The sequence below is a fragment of the Hipposideros armiger genome, unplaced genomic scaffold (assembly GCF_001890085.2).
Source record: "Hipposideros armiger isolate ML-2016 unplaced genomic scaffold, ASM189008v1 scaffold_104, whole genome shotgun sequence".
Classification (NCBI taxonomy): domain Eukaryota; kingdom Metazoa; phylum Chordata; class Mammalia; order Chiroptera; family Hipposideridae; genus Hipposideros; species Hipposideros armiger.
This window is the reverse complement of record NW_017731454.1, coordinates 2,876,611-2,887,376: the sequence shown is the minus strand read 5'-3', so window position 1 is coordinate 2,887,376 and position 10,766 is coordinate 2,876,611. Positions and strand designations below refer to the sequence as shown.

Sequence of the window (10,766 nt, the reverse complement as noted above, 5' to 3'; positions counted from 1 at the left end):
TGTTATACAAAGAAAACATGGGCAAGGGAACCCCTTTACCTGTCACTCCAGAGATGGAGAGAGTCAAACACAATCAAGAAAATATTAGCTCGGTACTTTGGCAAGAAAATAAAATAAAAAATAAACTACTTCTTTAATGATTTAAAATAATACATATTAATCCTACTTTTTAAAAACAACTTAAATTTTGTGAATTTATCACATTTATCCTTTTTTTCCTATAGGGCTACTCCTAGCCTTAACTCCATAATAACAAGATTGTTTTAATCCATAATTTAAAATTCTAATATCAGGAAGTAACAGATTTTCCAATAAAACATTGTTTTGCTCATCTCTCCCCAAACTTACTCTCTATCCACTACCCCCAAGGTCTCTTTGTTTTACATACTCATGAAATTTGGGGTGGGGTTGGCATAGTAGGTAGAATGGGGCTCTTTCTGGAATATTGGAGTTGTGAGTTTGCTGGGTTTTGTGCCTGTGATATTGTGTTCTAATCTTCCCCGTCAGACGTGGACGAAGAGACCTTGGGAAAAATAACCCCTGATCCTCTCCTTCAGGAATAATGACGTAAATTAAGATCCTGTAGTGGTTTTGGCAAATGATGATCAATTTACTTAAAAAGGAAGGCATTGCTAGGACTATTTTAGTTTTACCCGTTTTAGTTCTTTTTGTTTCTTTGTCTTTATGATGGTCTTTAACTGCTAACTTAGTAAACCGTTTCCTATAAGCCTGTGCTCTGTGATATTACATATGTTGATAAGTTCCTGGGGGACTGGGGTTTGTGTTGGGATGACTTTAGCTTTCGTAAAGATGGAGCATGTGGCCCTCCACATCAGCACTGTCTACAGATTTCTCTAAATATATAGTTGAACGTAGTGTTTCTAAACCTCCAGGGTGCCGCGAAATCACCTGGAGCGTTTCTTAAACCAGATTACTGGGTCCTTCCCCCACCATTTGTCATTCTGCAAGTCCGGTGTGGGGACAGAAAATGTGCATTGCTAGCAAGTTCTCAGACAATGATAACCTTGCTGTCCAGGGGCCCCACTTTAAGAACCGCCATTTTAATGAAGTCTTTCTCTTGAATAGCATTTCCCAAACCTCCCCTGTCCTGGAGAATGACACTGAGGGGAAGGAAACATTGAGGTTGAGGATTTGTCATGATGCATTACTATATGTTTTATTGATTTACCATGACAGTGATATAATTGCTGGAAAGGTTTTCTTACTGAGAAGTTTACTGTTCTACTAAGCTAAAGCAAGAGGCAGAACACAGATAATAGCTAGGAATAAAGGGAGGAGAAATCCTTTGCTTGTAAGATGGCCCATGGTTTCACTGATGTATCTATATGAATTTAAACGCCGCACAAAGACTGGTCCCTCCCTGTTTCATTAGGAGCAGCCTCAACCTTCCCAGTGGTATTCAAGTCCAGGCCCCTAAGTCCTGTTTAGATCATCTAACAGGTGCTTGAATTTCACAGAGTAGGGGAGAGTGAAGGAGGTCCCCTATCCCTTTGGGCACGCTGCAGTTCTGTCTCGCAGGGTTCTACCCTGGAAATGTGTGTCTTGTAACTACATCAACTACCTTTAGAAGCATATTGTGTTTCTTTCCATCTAACCTCACTGCCCAAATGATTTGGCGCCCTGCTCTCCTAACAGATTCTCTCTTCCATTTAATCTTTTGGTAACTGTAATTCTTTTTCTCTTTTTGGCTCTTTGGATCCATTGGATTCACGTAGGTTTTGTACAAAGAAAATGTGGGAAAAGCCACCCCAACCCCTGTCACTCCAGAGATGCAGAGAGTCAAACGCAATCAAGAGAACATTAGCTCGGTATTGTCTTGAGAAACGAAAGTGCTTCTAATTTTGCAAAGTAACCACTGCAGTTTGGCCCCCTCCTAACTCCATCCCAGGTTAAAGGCAAACAAAATGCCAGTATTTTAGAATCTCCTCTAAATGACACTTACCATTGCCATTAACCGTTTTTAAAGCTTTCTTCTTGAGAGCTGTTCTCACTAATGGTAATAGATTAAACATGGAGTTTTCGCCCCCAAATTGTGTTATATTTAAGAACCTGAAAATTGCCTCCTAGTGACTCTCAGGTCCAACTTTGTATCTCACAGGTATTATACAAAGAGAACCTGGGGAAAGCCACCCCCACAGTCTTGACTCCTGAGATGGAAAGAGTCAAACGCAATCAAGAAAACTTTAGCTCGGTATTTCAGAGAGGAAAAAAAAAGATTGTTACACTTTTAACAAGCCTTGCAAATATGGTTATACCACTAATTTATCTCACAGTTCTCCCCAAACTTTTGTTTATCTTTTAAAATCCTTCTTTACCCACTTAAAAACAACACACCAACCCCTCCAACCCAAACTTCTCTCTTTATCTTTTGCTTTATACAATAACATTGTAATGGCTTTATCTTCCTGAGGTGTTTCCTATAGAGTGTGATATAATTGAGCGATAACACCAGCTACATGATGGTTTTCAGAACTGTTTTTCTGCTCTCTGATGTATGGATGCTCTCTTGGCTCCTCTAGGTATTGTACAAAGAAAATATGAGAAAAGCAACTCCGACACCTGTCACTCCAGAGATGGAGAGAGCTAAGCGCAACCAAGAAAACATTAGCTCGGTATTTTCTAGGATTAAAAAAAGAGGAATGCAACAACTTGGACAATAACATTTTAACATCATAAAAACGTGCTTTTCTCATTCAACTGAAAAACATGCTAAAATGAAAAAAAGGAGGGAAAATAACATTTTAACACCATAAAAATTGTGCACTTTCTTATTCAACTGAAAATTGACACTAAAATTAACACAACTGTGCTTTTAAATTCCAAATGATCATACTAAGACATAACAAGTTAATTGCCAATGTTTCCTTCCCCGGGGTTTTACTTTACTCTGAGGTAGTCTTATTGTAACCATCTGTAACAAATTGACTTCCTAACATCCTCAATCATCAGCTGTCCTCTTTTTTTCTTTAAGGTACTCTATGAAACAGGCAATACTTTAAAATGAATGCCTTCTTTGGTTTTGATGTTTTTCATGTCAGGAGGATTTTGATTTCTGTATTCGCATATCAGTTTATGAAATCTGGACATAACCCTATGAAAAATGATCACTTGTTTTAAAAAGTAGTCCTTTCAAATGTCAGTATCACAGTTAGCACCAAATATTACCATTCAATCAATATACTGGTACTGGTGCTACATACGATTCTCAGCAAATTCAAGAGACTGCTTTCGTTCCCTTTCTTTCAAAATTATACTATGCCCCTTCTCCTTTGAAAATAAAAGTTGTATTTTCAAAGTCAAATCCTTTCTCTCCAGATGCGAGCCCTGCTCATTTAGCCTCATGCTAACCTGTTCCACTGTTAGTCTTGGGTTTTGCTGGGTCCTTTCGGTTGACTCCAGCTTCCCTCCCCAGCTCCTTTCATCTCCATCTGTTGGAAAGGTTTTGAGGCTGCAGAATCAGGACAGTACCATGACCTGTACTCATTCATGGCCTCTCCTCCATCAGGTTCTTTATTCTGATAGCTTCCGGAAACAAATACAAGGCAAAGCTGCCTATGTCTTGGACACGCCAGAGATGAGACGGGTGAGGGAGACCCAACGCCACATCTCAACGGTGAGTCATGGATTCTTTGGGATTTGCAGGCCACCCTGTGGGAACACGTGAAAAAGGAAATGGCCCCACCATCACAGTTCCACAAAGCTCATTCATGAAATTGCAGGTGAAATATCATGAAGACTTTGAGAAACACAAGGGTTGCTTCACACCGGTGGTGACAGACCCTATCACTGAACGTGTAAAGAAGAACACACAGGACTTCAGTGACATTAGCTACCGAGGGATTCAGAGAAAAGTGGTAGAAATGGAACAAAAACGGAATGACCAGGATCAGGAGACTATTACAGGTATTGGGGCCCTGGGGAGCAAACTCGACTTTAAGTTAAGGGGGCAGAAGAACAAAAGTGACATTATCTATACAGCAAGGCAAAGGATAAAGGACATCAATCTGTGTTTTTGTTAGGTGTGAAAGGGAACCTACAATTCCACATTTGCAAAGCTGACATCTCTTCTACCTTATGCTTTATCTCCTCTGAGAAGACATGACTAGAACCTAAGCTAAATTAGTGTTATTCAGTCCTCCTGCAGTTAAATTCGTACCTTTGGTCCCAAGTTATTGAAAGAGTTCAAGAACATCTGTTCTGATACTTAATCCCACTTTCAGGTTTACGTGTCTGGCGTACTAATCCTGGCTCAGTTTTTGACTATGATCCAGCAGAAGACAACATTCAATCTCGAAGCTTACACATGATTAACGGTATGTTATACCACAAAAGGCTTATGACAAAAAAATGTCACTATTTGATGGGTAGAGTCAATGACTTTCAGTCTCTGAACTTTTCAATTCCCTGAGCTGCCCATTCAGCATAAAAACACCTCCTTGACTCATGGGCCAAACTCATTTTCTAGACAAGTTCAAATTAGGGACAGGTTGTTTCACTGTCTCAGTGTAACTCTCCTTTGGGCTCCATCATTATTTTTTTCCTAAAGAAAAAAAGTTAGTAGAACTTTTCATTGGAGAAATAATGAAAAAAATACGTAGGCAAAGGGAAGAGAATGGATTTGACCTTTAGCAACTTTCTGAGCTGCGTTATGTCAAGGAAGATTCAACAGAAGAGACTGCTGTGCCTTTATGCCTTCTGTTCATGTTAAAAAGTAAAATAATATGTAATGCCTGTCCTCAAAGGATTTCTACTATAGTCTGCTGATGAAGAGAGAGAGACGAGGAAATCAGTGGTTACAACCCTCACAGTGAAATTTTAAAGGTCTGCACACGGATTGTGAGAACACAGAGAAAGGGCGTCTAAATTGATTTGGAAGTGAGGGAGGGCTTTCTGGCGATGTCCAAGGTGGAGTTTGAATGTAAATATTCCTATCTGTTCATTTTTAGTGAGCCAGGAAAATGGGCCCGGTGGAGGGAAGGGGGTAATCTCAAGAACTGGCTGTATCACTTAACTGTTACCTGCCCTTCCATAATTGACTTAAAACTCCTCTCTGGAAAGTGAGGATGACACCGTGTATCGTAAGAGTTCTGAGGGTTTCATCCATAGAAATCTGCTGAAGATTGTGCTAGTGACAAACAAGCAGTAACCAACTGAGATTTGATTACTGTCAGGCATCACTGGCGTGGAAGTTTCATCTCTGCTCCCAATCTTACCTCCCCAGCCCAAGTCCAGCGCCGGAGCAGGGAGCAGTCGAGGTCCGCCAGCGCGCTGAGCGTCAACGGAGGCGAGGAGAAGTCTGAGCACCTGTCCGCCTACAGCGACGGCGGCATCTTCTTCTCCGCGACCTCAGCAGGTACAAGCGGATGGCGCTGACTCTGACAGCCGTGGCCGGCGGTTATTACAGAGAAGCTCTGAGGAACAAACTCCCACCCCCACCCTCACCCTACCCCCAAAATCCGGATCCTTTCTTCTAATGAGAAAGGAGTAGAATTGTGGAGAGGTACATGAGTTAGGTGTTCCCTTTTCATGCCTCCTTTCTTGGAAATCCTTCTTTTTAAGTTAGGGGGAAAAGATAGTACTGCTTAGCTGCTAAACGCAGATTAAAGGATGTCTCGCCATGGTTTCTTCTTATAAATTATTTGTTTCCTTCCATTCAGCTTACAAACATGCAAAAACCACAGAGCTCCCACAACAACGTTCATCTTCAGTTGCAACCCAACAGACCACGGTATCTTCTATCCCATCTCACCCGTCTACTGCCGGAGTAAGTAAATAATAACTTCCCAAATAATCCTTAAGTTTTGACATGTACAAAAATGATTATAGATATTCTGGTTTTCTTTTTCTTTTTTTTTTTTAAAGCAAACCTTCCATTTTATATAATGCTCTACACATCTCAGGTTAACAATACCAGAAAAACGTCATTACTAAACTCAAACTAATTACAAAGCATTATTCCATGATTTAAAAAAACAACAAACAAATGAAAAACTAAGTCAAATGATTATTTTGGGCTATCTGACCCCACTCACTATCATAAACTAAAACATTTTCTGCTTGGAATCATTCTTTAAGAAATAAATATGTCATATCTTAGATCTCCCCAATTAACATATATTGAAGAGTTAAGTCAAATCATGTTTGCAACTCACCAAACTACTTTAAAACTCTTAATTTAAGACCTGGATCTTATTTATAATATCACAAAAACAGAAATCTTTAGGATTGAAATGAACATTTGTATGAAGAAAACTGTCTTTACTAAAGGACATAAATGAAGATCTAAATATGGATTGAGATCCATTATATTTTGGGAAGGGAACCTGGTAAAGTTGTCATTGATCCTAAAACAAATCCATAAATTTGAGGCAATTTCAGTCAAAATCCCAGTAGCATTTAAAAAAATTTTTGTATGTTATTCTTAATATTTATTTGAAAGAGTAAAGATGCAAGAATAACCAAGTAAATTTTGAAAATGACAATAGGACTTAACCATGTGAGAGCAAAACATATATAAAACTATTGTAATTAAATATGGACTTAGCATGGGAATGGATTTTTTAAAAGATAAAGTCCAAAAATGGATCCTAAAAGAATTACAAATCAGCAGGAAAAACCCAAAATTGTAGAATACTACAGCATACTACTGGTATGCTCCCAGATTCCCAAAATGAGAGATATCTGTACTATTGTTACGGTTTTTCAAATTCTCCAAAACATAAGATTGACCTCCTCAAAAGAAGGACAAAAAGGCCATATGTAAAATAAGTACATTCTTTTTTCATACAGACACATATACATGGTTTCATGAATACATTATTAACACACTATTAAGTTCATCATTTGAAGCATACAATTCCAATGATGTTTAGTTCATTGCAGTTGTTCAACATCACCATAATCTTAGAACATTTTCATCACCCTAGAAAAGAATCGTACGTGTCAGCAGTCACTTCCCATTCTGAGCTTCTCCATCCACCCTCCAGCCAATCCTAGGCATCCACTAATATACTTTCTGTCTCTAAATATTGACATTTTGCATAAATGAAATCACATAATATTTTGGGTCTTTTGTCATTGGCTTCTTCTACTTAACGTTTTGAGGGTTGTATCATACATCAGTACTTCATTTTTTTATTACCAAATAATATTCTATTGTATGGAAATACCACCTATTCTTTATTCATTCATCATCTGGGTGGGCATTTGAGTTGTTTCCACTTTTTGGCTGTCATGAATAATGCTGCTATGGATATGGGTGTACGTTATTGTATGGACATGTTTTCATTCCTCTTGGGTATATATATATATAGGAGTGGAATTGCTGGGTCATACGGTGACTGTTTAATGAGGGAAGAACTTTGAAAACTTTTCCAAAATGGCTGCACGTGTTACACCCCCATCAATTTATGAAGGTTCCAATTTCTCCACATCCTTTCCAAATAGCTGTTATTGTCTGTCTTTTTGATTTTCACCATTCTGGTGTGTATGAAGTGGTATTTCAATGTGGTTTTGATTTGCATTTCTCTAGTGACTAATGATGTCGCGAATCTTTTCATGTGCTTGTTGGCTCTTTGTCCTTTTGGAGAATTCAGGGCCATTGCCCTCCACTCCTTTCTTTTTTTGGTGTTAAATTGTAGGAGTTCTTTATATATTCTGGATAGTAATCCCTTATCAGATATACGATGTGCAAATATTTTCTCCTGTCTGTGAGTTGTCGTTTTACTTTCTTGGTGGTGGGTGCACATTCTCTTGTGCAACTTAAATGTATGGAGGACGTCTTCAGAGACCTTCAAATGAGGTGTTCAGGTTAATTGTTGCAAATCAAATGTAATTTTCCTCTTTTCCCCTCCTCAAATAGAAAATCTTCCGTGCCATGTATGACTATATGGCTGCTGATGCAGATGAGGTGTCCTTCAAAGATGGAGATGCCATTGTGAATGTCCAAGCTATTGACGAAGGCTGGATGTATGGCACTGTGCAGAGGACTGGCAGGACCGGTATGCTGCCAGCCAACTACGTTGAAGCTATTTAGGCATCTCAGAGCATCACGCCTGTCCACAGCGGCTCTCCATGCGTTTCAGTGTAGCCGCTACTAGTACCCAAATTCTCCAGCTGCCTAACGGTTTTTCTGTGTCAATATGATTTATGGTTGTATCATCCCTTAATTTCTTTCTACATCAACCTATTCTTCAGTTAAAAAAAAAAGTTAGCATCACTAATCTGTCCAATTATTAAACTGGTTTACTTCATTATTTTTTGGACTTGCACATGAAACAAGAGACATTAAACCCATAGGGTCATTATTTTTAAAATTGCCATTATCAAATTTTCCTTTAGGTTTTAAAATGTTTAATTTCAGAATAGACATTTTAAAAGTTTCTGCAATGGTATATTATTGTCATCAACCCAGTGTTTCTCCATTATGAAAATGTTTAACATTATTTCTTTTCTAAAACAAGGATTCTGAACATGTTAAACACATTAGAGAAAAATGGCACAGATATTCACCTTTTCCTGGCTTACTGAATGCTGATGCTTTTATTTCTAATCCAGTTCTGAAGTTATAAAGCTGATAGTAGATATAAACTGGTGATAAGCTAGTAACTAATAAAATCTATAATTCTGCAACAAACATCAATGATGGAATGAGCTTTATTTATTTTCAATAGTTTTAAGATCTACATATAAAAAATTTCAGTAAAGCAAATGCCTTACACTAGACTTTGTTAAAAAAATTAAACTTTAAAAAACGCAGTTAAAAATGAACAAGTGTAGACTTTCTCAAAACTTTACCCATACTTGTGCTCAGCAAGCTTCCCTTATGGTTCAGCTTATCAAGTTTTAGAAAGTTGTAGGATATAGTCCTAACTTCAGGGGACCTTTCTCATCTGTAGTCAGTGAGCTGGCAGTAAGGGGAAAAGTGCCAACCAACAATGGATTAATGCTTAAGTTTACAGAGTATCCTTTCTAAAACGCAGAAGATCCATCCATGCTACTTTAGAGCTGGGGTCACACTGCTGTCCTGACTTCTTATCGTGTGTCTGAGATTCACGGAGTATGCCAGGGAACAGTGCACGCGTGTGAATAATCGGGACTGCACCTGCACGCTAGGTATTGTGCGAGAGGCTGGGGTCAGGTGACGAACAAGCGACAGTTGGGGTCCTTATGGGACTTACAGACCTAAGCATCCTAATTGTGGGAGAGATAGCCACTCTCCCCCTTCCAAGTCTTCAATCTTCCCTTAAACTGGGTTAAACATCCAGGTAAAGCTGGGCAGCAATCCCATTGCAGACTAGAGATGCTTTACCCTAAATTTTGGGGAACACCCAAAATACATCCTGTCTGTTACAATAAATGTTTTAGTTTTTAAATTTCCAATTCACTTTATAAAGCTGCCAAAGCACACTTTAGATTTTTTTTTTTTAATTCGGGAATTGGGTGATGGGAACAGCGCTGGGAAATTGGGGGAAGGGGCACAAACAACTTGTCCTTTTTGTTCTTCAGTCTAGTTGTGGAGGATGTTGCTTCACTGGCCCAAGTTGGCACCATCATTGCGCTCTTCCCAGGAGAGGCAGATCAGTCGCCGGCTTCTGGACAGCAGTGCTGGCCACTCATGCTGGCTGCTGGCCGCCAGCCGCCAGGACTCACGGCAGCCCAGCTCCAGGTTGAGCTGTTGTTCAGCATCTTAGCCTGTAGAGGGCAGTGTCACTGGCCCTCATGTGTGGGATCTGAATCGGGGCCCTCCGGCGTCCCAAGCCAGCTCTTAACCAACGCGCCACTCGGCCAGCCCCCCAAAGCACACTTTATAGTTGCTCTACAAGGAATAATAGACACACTTATCTCTTAATTCTAGGGTGTGGTTTTTTTTAAAGCTTTACGTTTCAACATAGACAAACAGAGAATCCTACTATACTCACCTCCTAGCCTCAAAAGTTATCAACTCTTGGTTAATCTTGTTCCATCCTTCTCTATCCCACAAATGTCCTCCTCCCGTTACCTCAAAGTTAATCGTATTGGTCACATTGCTTAAAAATCAGTCACAATTGACACACCTTAAAACCCTGACAATAGCTAGTTCAAACATTCCTGTTCATCCAACTTTCTAGCCATCTGCTTGGGTCTGCATTTTCGTCAGTGCAATGATACTGGGGAAGTCCTTATTATGTATCTATGGCCCCAGATTCACAGGACCTCGGGCTGCACAGAACCTCAGTGACTAGATATTCCTGTCATCTTCAAGGTAGTAAAAGAGGTAAGTGACGTCTATAGATTAGCCAGAACTCAAACCTGGTTCTCTTGATGACCCGTGCTCAGAGTACTTACTGCTTGCTTAATGCCACTCTTGTGAAATGTTATGGGTTTTTTATGCCCTTTCCCCCAATGCCTCAGAATGTGACCTTGTCACTAGGGTCATTGCACAAGATATTAGTTAAGATGAAGTCATTAGGATGGGCCCTAATCCAATGGAACTGGTGCCTTGATGAAGGGAAATTTGGACAAATCAACAAAACACACAGGGAGATAAGGCAGAGCCTGGGGCGATACCTTCTATGTGCCAGGGAAGCCAAAACTGCCAGCAAACCACCAGGAGCTAGGGGAAAGGCATGGCGCAGTCTTCCTCAAAACGGCAGAAGGAAGGACACCTTATGTTAGACTTCTAGCCTCCAGAACTGAGACAATACATTTTTCTTTCAGCCAGTTCGTGGCTGTTACAGCAGTCCTAGTAAACTAATAATGTCTTT

General features: G+C 39.7%; 1 protein-coding gene across 1 annotated transcript in view; it reads left to right on the top strand.

The window, feature by feature from the left end:
• Window positions 1-8,656, top strand: part of NEB (nebulin) — a 214,711-nt gene extending 206,055 nt beyond the window's left edge. The window contains exons 149-158 of the mRNA XM_019646509.1: window positions 1-92; window positions 1,737-1,829; window positions 2,120-2,212; window positions 2,541-2,633; window positions 3,527-3,634; window positions 3,741-3,924; window positions 4,242-4,334; window positions 5,243-5,374; window positions 5,679-5,785; window positions 7,883-8,656. Coding sequence (XP_019502054.1) covers window positions 1-92; window positions 1,737-1,829; window positions 2,120-2,212; window positions 2,541-2,633; window positions 3,527-3,634; window positions 3,741-3,924; window positions 4,242-4,334; window positions 5,243-5,374; window positions 5,679-5,785; window positions 7,883-8,056 — 1,169 coding nt within the window. The 3' untranslated portion in view covers window positions 8,057-8,656. The remainder of the gene's footprint in view (window positions 93-1,736; window positions 1,830-2,119; window positions 2,213-2,540; window positions 2,634-3,526; window positions 3,635-3,740; window positions 3,925-4,241; window positions 4,335-5,242; window positions 5,375-5,678; window positions 5,786-7,882) is intronic.
• Window positions 8,657-10,766: the final 2,110 nt, after the last annotated feature.